Source organism: Amphiprion ocellaris, chromosome 3 (genome assembly GCF_022539595.1).
Source record: "Amphiprion ocellaris isolate individual 3 ecotype Okinawa chromosome 3, ASM2253959v1, whole genome shotgun sequence".
Taxonomy (NCBI): domain Eukaryota; kingdom Metazoa; phylum Chordata; class Actinopteri; family Pomacentridae; genus Amphiprion; species Amphiprion ocellaris.
The window spans coordinates 37,796,965-37,821,549 of NC_072768.1; the positions used below are offsets into that span (position 1 = coordinate 37,796,965).

Here is a 24,585-nt window from a genome sequence, read left to right on the forward strand (position 1 = left end):
AAGAAAATTCCAATAATTCCTTAAAAGTGTCTCTTCAAAGTTTTATTTATTTTAAAAATCCCCCAAATTTGGCAAGAAAATTCTTGTAAATATTTTTCAAAAAAGAGCAAAAATCTTCCAAAAAATCCTAAAAACATCTAAAGTGATTACATATATATCAGTAAAACTTCTAATATTTTTTTAAGAACATTCACCAAAAAATCTACCAAAATCCAGCGAAATTTGCTGGATTTTGGTTGATTTTTTGGTGAACGTTCTTAAGAAATATTTTTTTAACATTTCTTTTTTTCCACCAAAAAATGTTCAAAAACTTCCTAAAAATGTTGAAAATGTGGACATCAGAAGTTTCACTGTGAAAATATATATTTTTCCACATTTTCAAACTTTAAATGGGTTAATTTGACCCACAGACTACACGAGGGTTAAGACAATTTCTTCTGAATTTTGGTCTTTTTGGTGTCATAAAACACAATTTTAATTTAGATTTTTTTCTGAAAAGCGTATTTTGATGCACAAATATGCTACTGTGGATCCCTTTAAGAACAAGACCATGAACCTTTTGTAAGAAGAGATTCTAAAGTTACACAAGTGATTAAACCATTGGTTTAAAAGACATGTTTTCTTTTTTTAAAAATCACCAAAATATCTATCAAAATATCAGCCACTAACTGCAAAAAGAGGAAAAATGTTCAACTTTCTGAATGTCTTTGAACTAATTTGGTTGACACGTGGTTATGTCAAGAAAAACAACCAAAACAACAGCTTAAAAATGTGATATTTCTTTAAAATGATTTTATCTTAAATATCTCACTTCAAAATTCTCCAAAAATAAGTTTTCTATGGTCTATAAATTGGGATAAAAACACTTCAGTACTGCACAGTGAAACTGAGAAACCATGACTGAATCCGCTGTGATCAACATTTTGACAGCTTTCAGTTTATATTTGCATTATTTATTGTATAAATCAAAATTATTCCATGGATCTATCTGTGTGAAATATAGGATACTAACCACAGAACATCTGATGAAAAAAATGTCTTATTCAGGTCGGAAAGGGATGTTATCGTTAAAAAAAGGACAATTTTCCAGAGCAAGAAATTATAAAAACAGAAATAATCATTGAATATTCAACTTTCTGACAGTCCTTGAACTACTCATCTGTGTACCATTAACTAGGATTAAACTTAAATTTTAGGTTCAACAAATTTAAGCTTCAGATTACATCAGATGAGTTCTATGCTGCAACTGATTCTCCATGACTGACTCAAAAATTCAGAGTTTTCAGGTTGAACTGCAGGCAGTGTTTCCATGGAGAGACTGAGAGGAAAATCAAAGCTACTGGATGAATAAAATAAATGCATCATGGCTCAGAAACAGTGAACAGAGGAGCAGGTTGGTGGAGATACATTCAGCATGGAGAAACATCTTTAAACAGTTAAATATCTGTAGTATGTGAAGGCAACTTTTGTTTTTTCACACCTGTAACACCTGTGGACACCAGTGAGACTCAAAACTGGACTCAAAAATGTCCAAAACGACCAAACAGTTCCCAAACATTATCATTTCAAACACATTTTGAGTAAATTTGTACATTTTTGAGTTATTCTGGACAATCCTTGAGTCAGTTTGAAGAAATGTCAACTAATTTTGGGCAGTTTTAGACTGAAGAAACATAGAACGTACTGGATGAATTAAATAAATGCAGCATGGCTCAGAACAGTGAACAGAAGAGCAGGTTGGTGGAGATACATTCAGCATGGAGAAACATCTTTCTACAGAGGATGAGCAGAGTAGAGAGAAATAGTCTGGAGAAGCTGGAAACCGTTAAATATCTACATTATGTGGAGCCTCCATTTATTTTTCCAATGTTGGTAACATCAGTGGACACTTAGAAAAATGTTGGACATATTGGTTTCTATGTTGTTTTTTTTAAATTTTTGTCAAATAAAGGAGGAGCAGGATTTATACGTCATACAATATGACAACGACTTACATTAAAGTTGGCACAAGGAATAATTTTTTATGATACAGTATTACTCATTTTAAATGCCTGAAGTTACACGTTAATATTTTTCAAATATTTGTTACGTGCATTCCAGCATCTTTCTACCACTCAAAGCTCCATCCCAAGTTTTTAAATAAGAATTGACGCTGACAAACATTTATTTCAATAGTTTATTTTTTTGTTGAGTATCAGAGATTCTAAAATTCTCGTGTCACGACGTTCTGTTCTCAAGTTCTGCATCAACCAAGCAACAAAAAACACATCACAAGCCTGTTTTAAGAACATCAGTTATTGCAAAATAGAACATCACGACACACCTGCTACATCACAATAATCAGCACCATGTAAAACAGTACAATAAAGTACAGTAACCTGCTTAAAAAGCTGCATTTAGCCTTTTTATTTTGGCTTTTTAGATGCAGCAACAGACGTTTGAGAGATTTTTCACTAAAGTCAGCTGCCAGATGTACCTGGAAGTTAAAGCTGATGGTAGTTATCGGACTGTTGGTGAGTTTGTTGAATATCTTCCTGATTAATTAGTAGGAGACAATTTGCTTTAAAGCTGCATTTTTCTAGTTTTTTTTTCATAGAAACAAAAGCAAAACAATGACTGTATCATCCTGTCAGAGCATATTAGCATCTCCTAGCTTATTATTTTTGATTTTACTGTTCATAACTTTGCTGTTTTGGTGAATTATCACCACCACTTTGATAATATTCATTTTAAAAAACTGCTGTTTCAAGGCAAAGAAACTCACTGTAAACTTGGACCACAACTCGTAATTATTTTCTTGATTAGTTGTTGGGTCTGTAAGATGTCAGAAAAAGGTGAAAATGCCGATCAGGGTTTCCCAAAGTCCAAAAATATCCAAAAACATTCAGTTTACTGTCATAGAGGAGGAAAGAAATCAGAATATATTCACGTTTAAAAAGCTGCAATCAGAAAATTTGGACTTTTTCACTGGAATCAATTATCAAAATAGTTGGCGAATAATTTAATAGTTTACAATTAATCTTTGCAGCTCTAATAATAACAATAATAATAATAATAATAATAATAATAAGAATAATAATAATAATAAATAGAGGAGAGAAACTTGGAAACACAACCACCACCAAAGAAACATTGAAGAAGAAAAAGAACCAAACAAAACTTTATCCATCTATGAGATAAAAACAGTCTAACAGTCTTAAGGAGTTGGTTACAATCAAATTTCGCCATTTCCACGAACTTATTCTACTGCGATGCTACAAACTGCATATAAAACACAACTTATGTTAGAGCTACACTTATAAGTCCTCAGGGTATCAGGGTGCATGTTAGCAGTTAAGTTCAGAGTTGATAAAAACCCTTTCTAAAAACACAAATCTGATGCATCTGCGTCAGGATTATTGCGTTAAAAATGTCCGGTCAGCGTCCTGGCATTCTCGTACTCTAAGAGAAGTCTTTTCTTACTGATGTGAGGTCTGTACTCGGAGTCGCTGTCCACTGAGTCGTCACTGCTGCTGCTTGAGAAAAGCCAGTTCACGTCAAATGAAGAATCAGCGTCATCCTTCTGACTACTTTCGACGTCCTCATTGCTACTTTGTTCCATGGACTCTTCATGTCCAGTTGAGGCTCTACCGTCGCTCGCTCGCTTGCACTCGCTGACGCTCAACCTGGTCAGACGGACGAAAGGCTGCAGCAGCTTCGACTGCAGCAGCACCGCCTGACATGGCAGCGACAACCTCGGTTGGGCTCTGCGTTTGCCGTTGGACGGTGTTTCTGATCGAGACGTCTGAGAGTCAATGGAGCTCTGAGGTTGTTGAGAAGATGTGGTAGATGAAGTGTTAGCGGTCCAGACTGAGGACAAACTCCATGATTGAGACATAGAGCCAGAAGAATAATGTGTGGAAGGACTGGATAAGGATGGACAAGTCATTTGAAAGGCACTGGAGTCTTTTGGAGACTGCTCTGCTAAGGCTAAAACTGAATGTCGGATGGTGGTCTGTCCAAACTTTGGTGACAGTCTGGAGGAAGTATGTCGAGTTGGTTGAGAATCGGTGGAACCAGATTCGTCCTCAGATGCAGGAGCTACTAGAGGTATCAGAGAACTCGAATACGAAGATACCCATTTCCTCATCAAAGCTGGCGAATGTCTGGTGCTAGTCCTTCCAAACTTTGGTGACGGTCTGGTGAAACTTGGTGGATAATCAGTGGAGGGAGCTACATCCTCAGATGCTAGAGGAACTGGTATTGGAGGACTGGAAGCAGAAGCTACCCATTTCCTTGTCAAAATTGGTGAAGATCTGGTTGTAACCTGTCTAAACCTTCGTGACAAGCGAGAGAAACTATGTTGAGATGGTTGATAGTTGTTGGAGGTACGTACACCCTGACATGCAGAAGCTGCTACAGGAGTTGGTATTGGAGGACTAGAAGCAGATAGTACCCGTTTCCTTGTCAAAACTGACGAATGTTTGCTGGTTGCTTGTTCAAACCTTGGTGACAGTCTAGAGGAACTATGTCCAATTGATGGATAATCACTGGATGTGGATAGAGCCTCAGATGAAGGAGGTGCTGGAAGTTTTTGAGGACCAGAAGCAGAAGCTACCGGTTTCTTTCTCAAACCCTGTGAATGTCTGGTGGTGGCCTGTCCAAACTTTCGGGACAGTTTGGAGAAAGTATGTCGAGTTGGGGGATAATCGGTGGAAACAGGAGTGTCCTCAGATGCAGGAGATGCTACAGGAGTTGGTAACGGAGGACTAGAAGCAGAAGATGCCCGTTTCCTTGTCAAAACTGGTGAAGATCTGGTGGTTACTTGTCTGAACTTTCGCGACAATCTGGAGAAAGTATGTCGAGTTGGTGGACAGCCGATGGAGGTATATTCATCTTGGGGTGCAGCAGCTGCTACAGGTATCTGAGGACTGGCAGCAGAAGCTTCCTGTTTCCGTGTTAAATCTGACAAATGTGTGCTGTTAGCATGTCCAAACTTTGGTGACAGTCTGGAGAAACTATGATGAGATGGTTGATCGTAGGTGGAGGTAGGTACGTCCTGAGATGCGGCAGGTGCTACAGGAGTTGATATCGGAGGACTGGAGGAGGAATCGACTGGTTTCCTCGTCAAAGTCGGCAAATGTCTAGTGGCTTCCTGTCCAAACTTTGGTGACATTCTGGAGAAAGTATGTCGAGTTAGTGGATAATCAGTGGAGGCAGGAACGTCTTCAGGTGCAGAAGGTGCTACAAGAGTTGGTATCTGAGGACTGGAAGCAGAAGCTGCCGGTCTGCAGATGATAAAGCGATCTGGATATGTTGGATGGGGTTTAAAGATGGCGCAGCTCCCTTTCAAGGAGGCGATGTCCACCAGTGGGACTACCAACGACAGCAGATTAGGCAGCAGAGGGTTTCTAGGCTCAGTTTCAGACGTTGTAGATCCAGAGCTTGACGTCTCTCTGGGGTTTGCTGGTTCGGATGTCTGAGTTGCTGTCTGTGAAGGAGGTCGATCAGGAGGACAGGAGACGAGGTCGGACGGGGTTAGATCTTGAGATGAGGAGGTGGACGAGGACGACGGGAACAGCAGTGGAGATGAGGAGATGTTGGCCTGAAGCTGCAGCTCTTCGGAGCATTCGTCCGGACATTGATTCAGGATGCTCTTCACCCAGCGCTGATGTTTACAGCAGAACTGAGGGGAAGAGGAGGCAGTTTTCTGAACACCTTCACTGCTTCCACTGCTGTTTTTATTGTCACTACTTCCTCCTTCTGCTTTTTCGACAACCTCAGCATCCTCTCCTGGTTGTCCTCCAGCGTCTGAAGAACTCTCCAACAAAAGAGGGCTGTCCTCTGGTCCAACGTCTGGCTGGGGAGTTTTGGTTTCTCCTGACTCTAGATGACCCTTCGGGGAGCTGCCACAACGAGCAGACTCTGATATCTGACAGGTTTCCACTCCTTTCTGCCCACATCCTAGTGCCTGAGTGGCCGGACGGCAGGAGGCAACATCTAAATGAACGGAAAGGCATCATAGTTTGATTAGTGAAGGTAACGATGGAAAGATAAGAAACATGGTTCTAAAGGGTGAGATATTTTAACCGTTTCAACTGCAAACCCAGCCAGAAAGTTGTTCTCTTTAAAAAAAAGAAGAAAGAAATCATCTAAATTATACCATTTATTAGTGGCAGAAAATATTAAAAGACAAATAAAGGGTCGTCAGCTTTTTGGCAGTTCTTGAACAAATCATATCTGACTTGCAGCAGTTCTGTCAAAGAAATGGAATCAAATTCACCCTTAAAATCATTATTGTTATGTTATCAAAATCATTTTATTCTAGATGTTTCAGTGGCTGCACAGAATATTAAACCTTTAAACGAAACTGCCTCATTTTCAACTTTCCGACAGTCTTTCAAATCATGATATTTTTGCTATTTTATCAATTTTCTGTCTTATTTTTTTTAAATAATAAAAAATAAAACCATTTGCACCACATTTTGTAAAAATAAAAAAATTCTGCATTTCACGGTGAAACTAAAAAGCCATGACTGACTCAAGTTCAGAGAATTTTCAGGTTGAACTGCAGGCAGTGTTTCCACAGAGAGACTGAGATGAAAACCAAAGCTACTGGATCAATAAATAAATGCAGCATGGCTCAGAAACAGTGAACAGAGGAGAAAGTTGTTGGAGATACATTCAGCATGGAGAAACATCTTTCTACTGATGATGAGCGGCCATAAAAATCATTTAAGTAACAGTATTATTAGTTTTATGAGCTAAATTTGCTTCAAGTATCATCAGTAAAAGTACTTGTTATGGAAAAAAAGTTTCCTGTTAGTGTTTTACTAATAACGATCTCTGTATATGCTGCATTGATGTGTACAGCATGTTGTGATATTTCATTAACATTGCTTTCTTTATTCTACTTGTCTCATTTAAAAAATCACCAAAATTAACTGCTTGCATTAAGCAGAGTCTGTAAAAATAAAAAAAATTCTGCGCTCCTCAACACAAGTGAGAAGCCATTAATGACTCAGCTGTGAAGAAAAGTCATGTAATAAAAAATCGGAGAGTTTTCGGATGAAGTGTAGGCAGTGTAGACTAAAAATGTAAGTGGTAAAATAGCCATATTATGTAGAGTCACCATTTCTTTCAGTGTGTGGACACTTGGAACAAATTTGTGCATAATAAATACTTTTTTTTCCCAATTTCTGAAGAAGTGCAAATCTAAGGGTGTTAATTAACTGCAGTTTAACTGATTTAAACTAAAAAGTACAAATAGAAAAAAAATTATTTACATTTATTTTTGCTGTTGAAGCATTAATTATTAATTACCAACTCTACTCACCAACTACAAATTCTGCTGCCTGATTTATCATCCAAATAACAAGCTGGTTCTCTCATATCATCACCAATTGTTCACAAGCTTTTTGTTCTAATATAACATGTAAAGTTCAGATAGTCAGATTTCACTCATGACGTTGGCACAAAAGAATATTATAAATACACAGTGATGCTCTTATTAAATTGCTTTGAAAACAGGTACGATTCTACCACAGAAACATCTTCTTTTCATTGCTTTTTTAAAACACTGAATCGTGGTTTAAATAGAATTTTCTGCAGTTTTCTTACCACAGTGCAGCAGTTTCTTCAGAGTCGTGGCGATGGTCGAGGAGTCGGAGTTGATCACCTCCAGGAGCAGCTTCTCCTCCTCCGTCACAGGACTTTGTTTCTTCAGTATCTGAGTCACTCAACGATAAACGTATTGGCGAGGAACGTCACGTTAAACTGCTCATATTTCTGCTTTTCTTCATGTTCTAATGTGCCCAGACTCAGAGAGAAGATGGACACGGAGGCTGCAACTAACGCATAGTTTCACTGTTGATCAATCTGTTGATTATTTCTCTGATTTATTGATCATTTGGTCTATAAAATGTCACAAAGTGGTGAAAAATGTTGTTTCTCAAATAACAAAAGTGACAAACGTCTACCAAAAGATGCTCAGTTTTCCTTTTAGTGGTGGAAAATCCATTTATTAAAGTATTGTACTTAACCTTTGTGTCGTCCTGTGGGTCAAAATTGACCCGTTTTTAACGTTTGAAAATGTGGGGAAAAAAATATTTTCACAGTGAAACATCTGATGTCCACATTTTCAACATTTTTGGGAAATCTCTGAACATTTTAGGTGGAAAAAAAAAAAGAAATGTTAAAAATGTTTCTTAAGAACATTCACAAAAAAAGCGAAAAAAACCCCCAAAATTCACTGGATTTTGGTTGATTTTTATGTGAATGTTCTTAAAGAAAATATTAAAAGTTTTACTAATATGTATGTAATCAATCTAGATATTTTTACGAATTTTTGGAAGATTTTTACTCATTTTTGAAAATATTTACAAGAATTTTCTTACCAAATTTGAGGGATTTTTTAAAATGAAACTTTTAAGGGAAACTTTTAAGGAATTATTGGAATGTTCTTCCTGAAGGTTTTGCAAATTTTCAGTAATTTGGGGATTTTGTTTGCTGAATTTTTCGATTTTTTTACAGACAGGGAAACATTATTGTTTGGTGCCCATAAATGAGGACAACAGGAGGGTTAATTACAGAAATTTAAAAAAAAAAAATTCTTGAGTATTTTTATTTTATAAATAAGACGCAAAATGACATTAAAGGAAGACAAAGAAACAAAAACGTGAAATAAAATAACATAAACAAGACAAAACGACAAAAAAACTGAGACGACAGGAGAGACTGAGAGGAAAATCAAAGCTACTGCATCAATAAATAAATGCAGAGGAGCAAGTTGTTGGAAGATACATTCAGCATGGTGAAACATGATGCAAAATGACATAAAAGGAAGACAAAATGACAAAAGCATCTGTAAGAAATAGAACAAATAAAATACACAACACTAAGATGACAATAGAGAGGAAATTTTCTGTTACTTTATAATTCTATTTCACTATATTCCAGAGTTAAATGTTGGACTTCACATTTATTTGATTTAATTTACAAATTTACTGCCACAATAGAGGAAAGAAACCGGAAAATTTTGCAATTTAAGAAGTTGTGATTGGAAGATTTCAAATTTTCTCTTAAAAAAAAAAAATCGCTCAAATTGATTAATAAATTATCAAAATAGTTAATTTAATAGATAACCGCTAACTGATGAATCATTACAGCTCTACTAGGGGCCTCTCTGACGCTAAAGAAATTATTAATCTACACTAAAACACTCGATTCACCTCTAGTTTCAAGCGCATAATTTAAAAAATGCAAGGTTTTCACAGCAAGATTGAAGAATCAAATGCCGATCACAGTTTTGGCTTCTCACATGTAAATAAACACTGATTTTGATGTATAAAATGGTTCTCTGTTAGAAAACAACCAGTGTAGGTACCTGGCTACAGCTCAGATAAATTAACATTAAAATGCCTTATTTCTCTATTTTTATACATTTATTGGTTATACTCGTTTGTGCTGTGGAGACTAGAAGCTTCTTTGTGCACGGCTAACTAGCTTAGCCTGAACGTGAGACGTTTAGGGAACATCTGTAAATTGTAGTGTCTGTTGATCAGCCTGTGAGGAGTTTTAAATTCAGTTTAATTCATATTTAACCACAAGGAGATTACTTTATTTCTACATTAGCAGGACGTTAGCACAAAACTGAAGAGAAAGCAGCGTTCTGTTTATTTAAAAGTGAAATAAAACTAGTTTATATTATCTCAGTATTGATGAGAATAACCCTGATTATCATTTTGCCCTGGATTAAAGCTAACATTGCTTTTCTTACCGTGTCGATGTAAGTGTCTCCGGGTAAAACCGCCTCCAGCTGCTGCAGATAAAGCAGCAGTCGGTCTTCTACTTTCTGGGCGTAATGTTCTCCGTACTGATCCTCCATCTGGTCCTGAAACAAATAAAACGCATCAGATTACTGCAATGAAAGCACTGCAGCATTAATAAGCTCCTTTTAGTGCTGGGAAATACATTTATTCAAGTATTGTGCATCAGAAAAATACAAATAATTACAATTTGTTTTTCATTTTTCTGCTACTTAGTTCTTCTACTTCACTACATTTTTACCCAATTGCACAGATTTGACAACTTTAGTTACTTCTATAAGTACATTTTAATAGAAAAACATCCAATTAACAATAAAATGATCGTAATACTATAGATTAAGATAAAGATTAGTGTATTAAAAATTATAATCCAGTAATATAGTATACATTATTCTAAAATATGCCCTCCTGCATCATGACTGTCTATTTTTGGTGCTTTAAGTGCGTTTTGATGCTCACACTTTTGTATTTTTCCAGAAATTTAACTTCAAACATGATTTTTCCTTATACCGGAGTAGTTCTACACTGTGGTACGAGTATTTTTACTTCAGTACAAGATCTAAGTACTTCTTCCTGTACTGCAGGTGAAGGAGGAGCTGATTTTAGGACTTTTATAAAGCTGGTTGGCACACTTTCAGTTACTTTTTCTAATGTTTGTAAGCAGCTCTACATGTGAAGATTTATTATAACTGTGGATCTGCAGCGCCCCCTGCTGGACAGAAAAAGACTCGCAGTTAAAAGCTGCAATTTAAATTTGGGGATGAAACTGACCTGTTGTTCTCTCATAATTCTGTCATGAAGCTAATTACAGCAGGATTAATGATGAAAACAAACAATACTAAAAGAATCTAATCAAATTTTTTAAGATGGTTAATGTGGAAATATTTGACAGAAACCAAATGGAAAAATATTTGCAGGTATAATCATAAACTTCCCTCTGAATCTTGTGTTAAATCCCACTTCTGAGACCAACCGTTTGTCCTCTGACTACTGGGTTTGGTAGATTCACAGATATTTAGAAGAAAAACACTAGTTTTAGTTTCATTTTGTGCATCACTGTAGTTTTTTTTTTTTTTAAACAAACAAAACTGATTTAAAAACATAAAATTCTTGTTTAAACGGCCAATTATGGCCCTGACATGATGAAATGAGGTGGTATAAAGGTGATTTAATTCTACTAACTTTGCTTCAAACTCCAAAAAAAGACTTGTTTACCGATATTTACTCTGATTTCTCTGGCATTATAAAGTCAGTCTGGAATGAGTGAATTTTATTCAGATTTTGAACATTATTTCAATAAGTTTTGGGTTATTTTGGGGGACTTTTTGCAGTGTTTTCTGAAAATGTGTCTGGGTCTTTTCAAATTAGCAGAGTTGTTCCACCATCTTATTATTTATGTAGGACCCTTAGAAAATGTAGAAATTTTGTAAATAATTCTGGCTGAATTCTGAGAATTTTAGTATTTTTTCAGACAGAGAAAATCTTGGAATACTACTCTAAAGTTTTAATATCTCCAGAAATAAAATTCCTACAGACATGAAATTTGGTGAAAACACAGATGGAATAATTTCCAGCAGATCATTGGATCTAACAAAAACAAAATGTTTAGGTATTGGTTCTTGAACATGGAAAATTCAGGTTGGTACTGTGTCTCCATAAAGTTCCTGTAAGTGTATATAAATGGATGGATCCATGTTTCTACTAAAATACAGTCTTTGGTCGACATTTCACAAACTTTTGAGGCTCTAACATCAGTAGAATCGGATGAGTGGCAAATATGACAAGACAACTTCACTAAATGTACCTACATTGTGTCAGAATAGACACAGACTGACATTTTATTTACTCATTCTTCACAGTGTAATTACTTGCTTTTTAGCACACGTATTAGGAAAAGTCATATCATGTGAACACACAACACTTTAAACATCTACTCCCACAGCTGTAAACCAGACAGAGGTAACTAACCTTCATATAATCCTCCAGTCTGTTCTTGTCCATCGCCAGTGTTTGTGCAAAACCCTTAAAGTCCTCATGGTTCTTCCTCATGAGGAACATTTCACGTTGACTCTGTGACAGAAGAAAAAAAACACAAAACAGAGAATCACTGATGGATCTACATGTGAACAATATGAGGCTATTTTCAGGGGAATTTCACTACTTTTAAGCTCTTATCTTGCGCATTATACGAACAGAGAAGTAATTTGCATCATGGGAAAGGTCAAGTGATGCAGTTTTATTTAACATCTGCTACACCTTACTGCAATAAACATTACAAAAAGCTATTTAACTGATAAGATGGTGATCTAGCTGTGAAGCATCAGTTACCATGGTAATCTAGCTGTACAGCATCAGTTACCATGGAGATCTAGCTGCACAGCATCAGTTACCATGGTGATCTAGCTGTACAGCATCAGTTACCATGGTGATCTAGCTGCACAGCATCAGTTACCATGGTGATCTAGCTGCACAGCATCAGTTACCATGGTGATCTAGCTGCACAGCATCAGTTACCATGGTGATCTAGCTGTACAGCATCAGTTACCATGGTGATCTAGCTGCACAGCATCAGTTACCATGGTGATCTAGCTGCACAGCATCAGTTACCATGGTGATCTAGCTGTACAGCATCAGTTACCATGGTGATCTAGCTGCACAGCATCAGTTACCATGGTGATCTAGCTGTACAGCATCAGTTACCATGGTGATCTAGCTGCACAGCATCAGTTACCATGGTGATCTACCTGTACAGCATCGGTTACCATGGTGATCTAGCTGCACAGCATCAGTTGCCATGGTGACCTAGCTGTGCTCAGAGTTTAGTTTTTTTCTGGACGTGCAGAAACTGAGACTTTTCCAAACAATCATGGATGCAGACCTCCATGTTTGCTTCCTAAACTATCACTTCATGTGTTTCCTGATTGGTCATGCTTCTATCATGTAAATATTTTCCAGAAGAAAACAAATAAACTGTAATATTCCAGTGTTGGACACTCACACACTGGTCCTGGTACTGGGGCAGCTTGGTTGGGAAGAACTGGACGATTTTAGACACAGTTTCAACCATTCCTCTGCGCTGCTTCAGCATCCACATAATAACCTGCAGGAGACAGGAAGCAGAAGGTTTTTATAAGATGCTTAAATGTTTTTAGAATAAACAAACTCCTCATATTTCCGTACCATGGTCTTGAGGCCGAACATGATCTTCATGTGTTTGATGGCAGCCACCAGTCGGGGCAGAAGTCTGAACGTAGCCTCCAGGAACCTCAGCGCCGTCTCAAAGTGCTGCACGTCTCGACTCTTCACGATGGAATAAACTCGGGCCGAAGCGACTCGCAGCCTCCACGAGTCCTCCAGGCTCAGAGGCTGAGAGTCCACATCTGGCCAGCTGCAGGGGTCGAGCACTGAAGAGGAACAACATGAGGACAACATGTTACTGGTTTGTTTTATTAAAGGCAAAATCAGCTTCAAAGACATTTATCTTCTATAACACGTCTTTAAAATATCCAGAACGCACATTTAGGGGTTATGTTGTTGCACTTTGTCTCTTTGCAGCTGGAGATTTTTAATTATTTCAATTCGAGCCAGAAGAAACTTTAGATTTTATCTGACATCTACGATGACATTTAATAAGACACTGCAGGTCAGTGATGGACTCACTTTGGTTTTATTTGGGACTAGAAACCGACTAGAGAACTACTGCATCAGCTGTTTACAGAGTATTAGAACCCTTTAGAGCAGGGGTGTCAAACATGCAGCCCGTGGGCCAAAAGCGGTCCTCTTGAGGGTCCAATCCGGCCCGACTTTGTAAAGTGTAAAAATTCCAGAGAAGACATTAATTGCAGATTGTAAATTAATAAAACCATGACAAGTTGTTTTGATCATAAAGTAAAATACTAGATTGTTCATTGTTCTTTTGTCATTTTGTGTCTCGTTTTTGTAATATTTTGTCTGACTTTTGTCATTTGTTTCTTGTTTTTGTCATTTTGTGTTTCCTTTTTGTCTCGCTTGTGCTTTTTGTTTTATTTTTGTCATTTTGTTTTTTGGTTTTTTTTTTGTTTTTTGTCAAAGTTTTTGTCGTTCTGTGTCTTTTTTGTCTCGCTTGTGTCGTTTGTCTCATTTTTTGTTGCTTTGTGTCTCGTTTTTGTAATTTTTTTTGTCTGACTTTTGTCATTTTGATCATAAAGTCAAATACTATATTGTTCGGTACCAGAGACCAGTGACTGAATGTTGTGTTCCTTTGTAGACACTCTGTGATCTGGAAGTTATAATGTGGAAATGATAAACTGAGGCTGAATGTTGTTGAAGTTGAATTTATTTTTCTTAAGAAAATTTGTTCATGATATTTTGTAAAAAGATAATTCTTGAAATGTGAACACTTTCAGAATGCACTTTTTTTGCACTAAAACAAAGGGAAATATTTGGAGTTGTTGCTATTTATAGGTTATTATGCTGTGATTTTACTGGTCACTGGAGATGAAATTGGGCTGAATGTGGCCCCTGAACTAAAATGAGTTGACACCCCTGTACTAGAACATGGGAGAAATTACTAGAACCATTCAGGATAGGATAAAAGCTGCATTTTCTAAAATTAAACAACCAAAAAAAAGACTATTTAAAGATGCATGAATAATTTTGGAGACAACATTATAAGTTAAAAAAAAGGCATAAAAATTGTTAAAATTCACTGCACTGTTCTCACTTTAACATTTGTGATAATTTGCACTATGAACAGAAAAATCTTGAATGTATTCATTACAGTATTTGTGTTCTTTTATTACAGTGAAATCTCCTATTTTAGCGCATTTTTTGTGATGCTTTTGTGTTTTAATATCGATGCTGCTAATTCTAAGAGCGGGAATATTGGGTTGTGTTGTTCTATAACAATGACAATAGAATTATATATTCAATTCTGGCTAATTCCAATTCATCAATAACATTTCTAACACAATATCTTACTGTTTTAATACTTATTTATGTCATTTAATGCCTGAAGAAAGCAGAAATAAAACTAACAATAAAGAAAACAAACAAATATCATCATTAGACGTCCCTACTTGATTACTTACACTAAATAGTGTGGTGTGAAGTTACATTACAAGTTTTTTTTCTAAACAATTTCCATTATTTCCAGAAGAAAAAAATCTAAAAGTTGTATAAAACCAGCTTCAAAACTCATGTTTTATTTTCCTGTTTTTACATATTTCTTTCTATCGTTGCATAAATCAGCAAATATTGTGATCAGTCAGAAAATAAAATGCATTTTCACTATATTTTTAGGAATTAAACGTTCTGTAAATCAGACTGTGAAGTATTTATGCACAAACCCCCTCTGTGATTTTTAAAAATAATATAAACAGGAATAAAACTGGAGAGTTTGGTGCATGAAAGTAAAAATTCACTAAAAACAAATTCATAATAAAAATTAATTTGGCTTTCAATAGACACGTAGATCTCCACAGAACACAAAGAAAAGTGCTCAAAAATTAAGTAAAATTATTGTTAACAAGTGCAAAGTAAAGATAAGACAGATAAACCAACCTTCTTGGATGTCCATCATCCTGTGAGCCCACACATGCTCGATGATCCACACCGGGAACTTCCGGCAGCCTCCAGCCGGCAGCTCTGCTTCCATCGGCGGCTCGGTGTCGGTCTGAAGCTCCGCCGGTCCTCCCGCCGGGTCTCCTTATAACCACCCGACCTGCTGGACATGTACCGGCAAGTTGAGGACAAGAAGCGCTGAACAAACCCTCGGATCCGAAACCGGTTCGGTGTTTGAAAACGCTGCAAAGTACTTCCTGTTCACGCTGAGCAGCTGCTGTCAAACTAAAAGTCGTTAAAGAAGCAGGTCGCCTAAAAAGGAATGATTTAAATCTAGTGACTCGACTTTAAATAATTATGAAGTTAATTTGAGAGTTTTAGTGCAGTAAAAATATGAACCATTTGTGAATTAGTGTTACTCAGGCAGAATATTCATACATATTAATTTAAATTTCAAACATCAGAGAACATGTTGAGGAATAGCTCCTATTTTCAGTCTTACCAAAGCACATACAATAAATGCAGACCACGTCAAATTAAAAATTAAATCTAATAATCATATGTCAGTTTTCCCCAGTATCATGCAGCCCAAATATAATGACCCATAAAAGCCCATGCAAACTTTTATTGTGAAGTTGACTATGTAGCTCAGCGGTGTTAATCCGGAAGTGGATGAAGCTCCGTGCCCGTCTCCTCTCCGACCTCTCCTCCCTGAATATGAGGCTGTTTTCAGGTGTCACGGGACCGAACACACCTTTATAAGGTAACGGAGATGAGCCACGCCTTTATTTAATCTGATACTACATTTAGATCGTAGCAAAAACAGCGAATTTTAACTAAAAGTGAAGCAACGCGCTAGCTGCTTAGCTTCGTAGCTTGTGGTAGCTGCTGAATGGGAGCGCCTGTTTCAGAGTTCCGTGGATGTTCCGGCGGGTGGAGTTAGTAGTAAACCGTCAAACCGGGCGGCGGGAATACTATAGAATGTATTTAAAGTTGTTTGAGTGTGGTTTAATAGTGTAGTAAACTAATTAAAGTGCTGCAGAGCTACTAAGGCTGGCTTAGCTTTTGTCTTTCCGCTATTAACACAGATTCAGATCACAAAACTAACCGTTAAGTTATCCGGTGATTAAAAAGACTGAATCCCGTCTTAAAAACACTTACCGCAGATATTTCTGGAATCCTTAAAGAATCTCCCAATCATAAGGATAAAAATAATTCCGCTGTTTGACTAATGAAGAAGATTTTAAACCCGTTTCCAAAGTTACTACCCGACTCTGACCGCCGTTGGCCGTCATCTTTGTTTTGAGGAAACACAGGTGCATCTTGGGAAATGGAGTTTTACATCTTGGAATGGCTTTTTATTATTTCTTGTTTGTTCATTAATATGGTATAATGTTTTCATCCAGCTTTAGTAGTGTTAAAGAATCTCTTTAGATTATCAAAAATTGTTTTAAAGGATCCTAATCATTTTGGTTTGTTATCGCCTTGTCACATAATTTTCAGAATGAATTACTGTACTTTTAAATAAATAAATGTGTTAACTGTAGTTGCTGGTCATTTTGCAGATTTAGAATAATAATAATGATGCAACTATTAATTGTTTTTATTGTTAATTAAACTGTTGAGTATTTTATTAGTTGTTTGGTCAGAAAAAGCTGAAAAATGTGGATCGGTGTTTGACAAAGCCCAGAATAACAAATGCATTTTTGTCTACAGAAGCTGTTCTGTGAATAAATAATAAAAATAACGTCCTAATCTAACTGTGTGTCGTTGTTTTGTGTGATTTCTGGCAGCATCGTCCCTCCTGCAGTTCCACCATGAACTCTAAATCCTCTGCATCTCTGCTCAGACTCTCCTGGTCCGGGTTCAGACTTTATGCATCCAGATCTCCTCCCTGGGGTTTCCAGTCTGTGAGCGGAACACCGGCAGCCTCCAGTCGTCTTCCTCACGTCTCCTCCTGTGAACGCCACCTGTCCAGCAACGTCAAAGTGAGATCGTACCTCCAGTACGTGAAGCGGAAGATCATCTCCCCTCCCAGCCCTCCGTACGGCCACGTCTGCCAGGTGGGCGACCCGGTTCTCCGCTCTCAGGCGGCGGCCGTCGACCCTGCAGCCGTGACGGCTCCGGAGGTCCAGAAGGTCATCGGCACCTTGGTGAAGGTGATGAGGAGGCTGGAGTGCGTCGGGCTGAGTGCGCCTCAGATCGGGGTGCCGCTGCGGATCCTGGCCCTGGAGTATCCGGAGAGGATGCTGGAGGACGTCTCTCCGTCGTCCAGGGAGGCCCGAGGTCTGTCGGTGCAGCCGCTCAGGGTGTTCGTTAACCCCCAGCTGAGGGTGCTGGACGGACGGACGCTTCGGTTTCAGGAGGCCTGTGAGAGCATCTCTGGGTTCTCTGCCACGGTTCCTCGCTACCTGTCTGTGGAGGTGTCGGGTAAATACGCTCACATTTCACTTCTGTGTTTGTTTCAGTAGATTTCAGGGTGCCTCACCTCTAGCAGTGTAGTGTTTACTCACTGTGCCTGAACTTTGTCTTTAAATTTACACTGATGAACACATTTCTACCATAAACTGATGCAGAAAAGAAACAATTAGTGCATAAATATTCACCACAAGGCAAGAAATTAAGTTTTAACCCTCGTGTCGTCCTGCGGGTCAAAATTGACCCGTTTTAAAGTTTGAAAATGTGGGGAAAAAAAATATTTCCACAGTGAAACTTCTGATGTCCACATTTTCAATATTTTTGGGAAATCTTTGAACATTTTTTGGTGAAAAAAAGAAATGTTAAAAATGTTTCTTAAGAACATTCACTAAAAAAAATCAATGAAAATCCAGCAAATTTTGCTGGATTTTGGTTGATTTTTATGTGGACGTTCTTAAGAGAATATTAGAAGTTTTACTGATATATATGGAATCACTTTAGATATTTTTAGGAATTTTTTGGAAGATTTTTGGTCACTTTTCAAGGAATTTTTGGAAATTTTCTACTTAAGGTTTTGCAAATGTAAAGTTTGAATATGTGGAAAAAAATATATCTTCACCGTGAAATTTCTGATGTCCACATTTTCAACATTTTGTCACATTTTGGTGGGAAAAAAGAAATATATTTTTTAAAAGAAAATCATTAAGAACATTCACAGAAAAATCAATTGATTTTTATGTCAATATTCTTAAGAGAATATTCGAAGTTTTACTGATATATATGGAATCACTTATTTTTAGCATTTTTTGGAAGGTTTTTACTCATTTTTTGAAAATATTTCCAAGAATTTTCTTGCTAAATTTGGGGGATTTTTTTCAAATAAAACTTTTAAGGGAAGTGTTTAAGGAATTTAGGAGTTTTTTTCCTGAAGGTTTTGCAAATCTTCAGAAATTTGGGGAATCTTTGCTGAATTTTGGGATTTTTTTCAGACAAGGAAACAATATTTTTTGGTGCCTGTAAATGAAGACAACAGGAGGGTTAAGATGCTAAAGATTTTCTCAGAGAGGATTTTTTTCTCTTTGCTCCTGTCACATAGGTATATTAGTATATAATAGGTAAAAATACATATTCCATGCTTAGATTTGGGAAATTTTCCTGACAGAACTGCATGTGATGCTTTCAAGGATTGTTAAAAAGTTGAAAAATGCAATGATTTTTCCTGTTGTTAGTTTCTGGATGTTTTTTTCTTTGCTCCTGTCACATTTTTTGCCCATAATTTAGGAATATTAATATATAACAGGTAAAAATACAAATTCTATGCTTAGATTTGGGTAATTTTCACACTAGAACTGCCTGAGGCCATCAAGGACCATCAAAAAGTTATAAATCCAAAGATTTTTCCTGTTTTTACAGTTTCTGGATGTTTTTTCTTTGCCACTGTCACATTTTTCTTCATCATCAGCTGATTTTTAGCCCATAAGGTAGGAATATTAATATATAATATGTAAAAATATGTATTCTATGCTTAGATTTGGGTAATTTTCAAGCTGGAACTGCATATGATGCCTTGAAGGACCACCAAACAATTATAAGAGCGGATGCTAAAGTATGTTGTGTTTTCCTGTCAAATACCAAAACCAAATAATTCAAAATAGTATCACACCAAATCAAAAAAAAAAACAAAAAAAAAAAAAACTGAGAAAATTGGCCCTGAGAAATTTTGTGTTGTTGGTTTAAAATGAAATTAAAAGTGGGCAATTTTTTACTTTTGTTTTTAAAATAGGCAAGTTATTTATTTTTTTTAATGGAAACATGAAAAATAAGCATTTTCAGTTTTTTTCTATTGCTGGTTTAAAGATAATTTTAAATTAAATGCAGTTGGGCCTGTTTTTCCTTCTTGAAAAATGAAAAATTGTTCCGTTTTCTGGGGTTTTCGTTGTTGGTTCAGATTGGGATACAAATAATGGGCCTGTTTTTTATTTAGGGTTGTGTTTGTTAAAACAGAAAAAAAATTTAAATGGGCCGTTATTTCTTGTTATTGGTTTAATGCGGGAAAATGAAAAATGGGCCTGTTCTGTTTTTTTCATTGTTGCTTTGTCTTTTGTCTGTTAGTTTTTTGGATAGTGTTGGTTTAAAACTGAAAAAAATGAGATGACACCAAACCAAAAAAACAAGCTGTGTTTCTCACTTTGATAGATTTGATTTGAAATGTTTATGGAGAATAGATTAATAGAATAAGGAGCCAGTTTTCTCATTTTTGTTACTGATTTAAAACAGCACAATGACAAATGAACCTGGCGGCGTGATTCTGATTTGACAGGAAGATGGATTGTACTTTAGTAGCCAGGCTGAGGACTCACAGACCCCTGCTTCATTTGTACCTTTCTTATCATTACTTATTGCTCGTAGTTTTTGTATCTTCGCATTTATTCAGCCCTTATTAAAGCTTTTCTGCCAGATATTTTGCATTCCACTGCATCTAATTTAATGCATTCATCTCTTTTTGCCTCATCCTGCAGGTCTGAATGAAAAAGGTGAACCCGTGTCGTGGCAGGCCAGCGGCTGGTCGGCTCGGATCCTGCAGCACGAGATGGATCACCTGGACGGCGTCCTCTACATCGACCGCATGGACAGCAAGACCTTCATCAACATCAACTGGCAGAAGCACAACGAGTAGAGCAGGCGGACCCTCAGACGGTTTTAGCTGCTGAATCACCGTGAACTGATCTTTAAACGATGCTGTGATCGCAGAAAACCTCCTTAAAATGGAAGCTGACAGAGAAAAATGATCTTCCGTGGACCTCAGACGTGCTCGCCTCGTCCTCCAGGCCACCATGAAGACAGGACGTGTTGGAACAAGTTCAGACATGATCCAGGAAAACAACGTCGTCTAAATTATTGCTATTGTTCAAACTTGGTTTTCATTCAACATATTGAAATATTACGACTAATTAAAATGACATTGCCAAAACTCTATCTTCACTTTGTAGCACTTCTTCTGAGTAATCACTGTAATAAAACATGTTCTGGTCTTCTAGATGACATTTCTGTAGCTGGTCTGATCCTCTGACCCTCAGCTTGATTAACCCTCTGAACCCCAAGCAGCAAATTCCAGGTGTTTGCTTTTGTCACATTTTTTCTTCACTGTGAGCTCGTTTTTAGCCCACAGTGAAGGTATATTAACAAATAACAGGTAAAAATACATATTTTATAATTAGATTTGTGTAATTTTCAAGATGGAATTGTCTGTGATGCCTTTAACAACTGGTAAAAGTTTAAAAAAATGCAATGATTTTTCCTTTTTCTACAGGCTAAAAAAAATAAATAGATGACAGGGCTAAAAATGAGCCCACAGTGAAGGTATATTAACATATAACAGGTAAAAATACATATTCTATAGTTAGGTTTGGGCCATTTTCCAGATGGAATTACCTGTGATGCCTTCAAGGACCATCAAACAGTTGTAAATCCGATGATTCTTCCTGTTTTTAGAGTTCCTGAATTTTTTTTCATTTATTTGTATCACATTTTCCTTCACTGTGGGCTCATTTTTCACTGCAATATTAAGTCCTGCAGTAAAAATAGGAAAATGAACAACCATGAAGAAAGAGAAATGTCACAGAATGAATTATGTAGAAAATATGAACGCTGAATTTGTCAGCCATCGTGATTGAGAAGCCGTTAAAATGAGCTCCATGAAGTGGAACATTAAAGTGGTCTGAGGACAGCTGAGGACAGGAAGTTGATGAATGTTCAGTGCAGCTCAGTGGGAGTGTAAATGTCATGTGGTGTGTGTCTGCAGTGTGTTGTGTGGACGAGTGTTTGGTGGTCGATGAGCAGCAGGCTGAGCTCAGACAGAAAGTGGACTGTGAGGCGGAACAGCGGCTGTTTGTGGTGGAAACGGCTGAACTTCATAAAGACAGTGAACAGTTCCAGTTCACTGATCACACCTGAGAGAGTTCCATCCTATTAAATGAGTGAAAACACGTTTATCAAGTGACAGCGTTCTACTTTCAGTGTTGGAACAACAACTGCAGCAGCATGATGTCTCTAAACTATCTGAGCTAGCTGCTGTTAGCTGTTAGCTCCACTGTGGATCAGAACACAGGAGTTCTGGTTTCTGTTTGGCTGAACTGCTTTTGGTCCTGATATCTCCTGGTGCTGTTGTGTTGTTTTGTGTGTTCAGTAAAGCAGCTGTGTGTCAGATATGGATGTTGTGTTGTAGTGTTCACATCATCCATGTTCTTCCTCTTATCCGGGGTCAGGTCACGGAGGCAGCAGACGAAGCAGGTCATTCCAGACGTCCTTCCACCCAGCAACACTTTCCAGCTCTTCCTGGGGGATCCTGAGGTGTTCCCAGGCCAGATGAGATAAATAATCCCTCCAGCAGGTTCTGGGTCTACCCCGGGGTCTCCTCCCAGGCGGACATGTTCAGAAAACGTCCAGAGAAAGTCTCCCTGGAGGATCTGAATCAGATGTTCAAACCTCCTCAGCTGGTTCCTTTAGAGGTGAAGGATCAGCGCTTCTACTCCGAGCTCCCTCCAGGTGTCTGAGCTTCTCGTGTTATCTCTAAAGCTTGTTTTATGCTTGCAGCGTCCGCGAGGTCCGTGCAGCTCCGTGTGGACAAATTACGACATTTTAGCAGCTACAGCCCCTCGAGCGGACCTTCTCACACGGAAAACCTCCACATTTTCTAACAAAGCGGAACGGAGACATGCGGAAAAACACGGCAGAGGACCAGGACCTACTCATAGCTGAAGTCCAGAAATACGACCACTTATACGATTCATCACACAGATCACCATGACAACCGGGTTACGAACAATTCATGGTGTGAAACTAAAACCAACTGCTGAAATGCAACTATTCGGTAAAATGCCATGTTGTAAGTGGTGTGAACAAAGACAAACATCTTCTACTCTAGTCCAGGAAGCTCATTTCAGCTGCTTGTATCCACAATGTCATTCTTTGGGTCACTACCCAGAGATCATGACCATAGGTGAGGGTTGGAACGTAGATGGATGATAAACTGAAAGCTTCTCCTTGAGGCTCAGCTCCTTCTTCACCACGATGGTTCAGTACAACGCCTTCATTACTGCTGACGCTGCACCGATCCTCCTGTCCATCTCTCGATCCATTTTCCCATCACTCCTGAACAAGATCCAGAGATACTTGAACACCTTTGCTTGGGGAAGCAACTCCCCCCAACCCAGAGGGAGCAATCCATCGGTTTCCAACAGAGAATCATGGCCTCAGACTTGGAGGTGCTGATGTTCACATCATATAATTGTGGCATGAGGGATTAGGAGAAGAATGCGTGTTGGAGCGCGTGAATAAACGCACAGCGGCTAGGAATTAAATGAAGGTTGCGACAACGCCACCCAGGGTACTTTCACCCCTGGGACATTCCATTCAATAGCATCAACCAAGGATCATTTCAACACTCTCAAGGCACACACAGGTTCATAGTCACTCAGGCAAGAGACTTGTTCCAAAAAAATAATATCTTTATTCAATTACAATATTAATTATTAGTAAGGGTCAAGGCCACCAGGTTAAAATAGGAAAATAGAAAAACTCAACTTAAATATTAAAGAGGTAGGCCGGCTTACCATGGCGGCAGGCAAGAATCAGAAAATCAAAGAGAAAAGGGGTCCAAAAATAATCCCACACCTGTGACACGACACACCAACGAAAAAGGGACTCGTGAAACCACCACCAGGGACTGGACTGTTGCCGAGGCTCGCTGAACCTGCACAAAAGAAACTAATTATTAGTAAGGCTAACTGAACAGAGGCCTGGTGACCAGACTGATACACATAATCATAATCATAACACACACACACACACACACACACACACACACACACACACACACACACACACACACACACACACACACACACACACACACACACACACACACACACACACACAAGTTAAAACACATATACAATATAACAGCGTTACAAAGCCTAAGGCTTTATAGCCAAAAGCGCAGTGCAATTAAACTACTACGCTGAAGCAAAGAGCCACAGAGAGAACGAGCTGACACAAGTCGACAAGAGAGCTGAACAGAGAGCTGAACAGAGAGCTGAACAGAGAGCTGAACAGAGAGCTGAACAGAGAGCTGAACAGAGAGCTGAACAGAGAGCTGAACAGAGAGCTGAACAGAGAGCCGAAACAGCCGTAGGAAAACACAAGAGCCGAAACAGCCGTAGAAAAACACAAGAGCCGAAACAGCCGTAGGAAAACACAAGAGCCGAAACAGCCGTAGGAAAACACAAGAGCCGAAACAGCAGCCAGTCCAGGGAAGCGGTGGCGTCCGACAGGCCACACGCTGAGCTGCAGCCCGATTAGCCGTGGAGCAGCGTGACAGCAAGCAGGCGGAGGAGACCCACCAACAACTGCGGCAGTTATGCTGCAGCAACCACACAACAAAATCAGGGACCAGTTAACACACCAGATAACACAAGGCGGACAACGTTAGCTTACCCCGCCGACACGGACGCACCCACGGCACGCTGAGCCCGTCTCCCAGCGTCACAGCCGTCGCTACGCAACAGAGCGGAAATAAAAGCCGTCACTACGTGCGCCACACATTACAGAAAGTTAAATGGAAAAGCCCATTACCTGTACCAGCGATGTTACATGCGCCCCGATTTACCACACCAGATCCAGCACGCCCGGATGCAGTCACCTCCACGAGGAGAGCTAAGAGCCGAAAGCACGAGACTGAGGTGAAGCCACACACCTGTGTATATATAGAGCGGCGCCGGATGCCGCCCCGCTGTCACAGCGGTGGTTGAATTGGAACAGC

The 24,585-nt window shown here is 38.4% G+C and overlaps 2 protein-coding genes and 1 long non-coding RNA gene across 4 annotated transcripts; 1 reads left to right on the plus strand and 2 right to left on the minus strand.

Annotated features, from left to right (window-relative positions):
- Positions 1–2,158: 2,158 nt before the first annotated feature.
- Positions 2,159–16,665, minus strand: LOC111563117 (mucin-2). 2 transcript variants are annotated; one of them, XM_023262039.3, is made up of 8 exons: positions 16,509–16,665; positions 15,348–15,507; positions 12,987–13,210; positions 12,805–12,906; positions 11,775–11,876; positions 9,758–9,871; positions 7,600–7,708; positions 2,159–5,979 (listed from the first exon to the last, which is right to left on the minus strand). In XM_023262039.3, the coding sequence occupies exons 2-8, from the start codon at positions 15,439–15,441 to the stop codon at positions 3,404–3,406; spliced, it is 3,321 nt and encodes a 1,106-aa protein (XP_023117807.2). In that variant the 5' UTR covers positions 15,442–15,507; positions 16,509–16,665; the 3' UTR covers positions 2,159–3,403. The 2 variants fall into 2 exon arrangements, with proteins under 2 accessions (XP_023117807.2, XP_023117806.2); XM_023262038.3 differs by having other exon boundaries at positions 15,348–15,510; positions 16,509–16,656.
- On the plus strand, positions 15,988–20,741 carry pdf (peptide deformylase, mitochondrial). Its single transcript, XM_023262041.3, has 3 exons — positions 15,988–16,110; positions 17,141–17,777; positions 20,285–20,741. The coding sequence occupies exons 2-3, from the start codon at positions 17,165–17,167 to the stop codon at positions 20,440–20,442; spliced, it is 771 nt and encodes a 256-aa protein (XP_023117809.2). The 5' UTR covers positions 15,988–16,110; positions 17,141–17,164; the 3' UTR covers positions 20,443–20,741.
- Positions 20,742–23,264: 2,523 nt separating this feature from the next.
- On the minus strand, positions 23,265–24,538 carry LOC129348570 (uncharacterized). Its single transcript, XR_008601164.1, has 3 exons — positions 24,399–24,538; positions 24,261–24,320; positions 23,265–23,517 (listed from the first exon to the last, which is right to left on the minus strand). It is a non-coding gene; the product is annotated as an uncharacterized LOC129348570 (long non-coding RNA).
- Between the last annotated feature and the right edge of the window lie 47 nt (positions 24,539–24,585).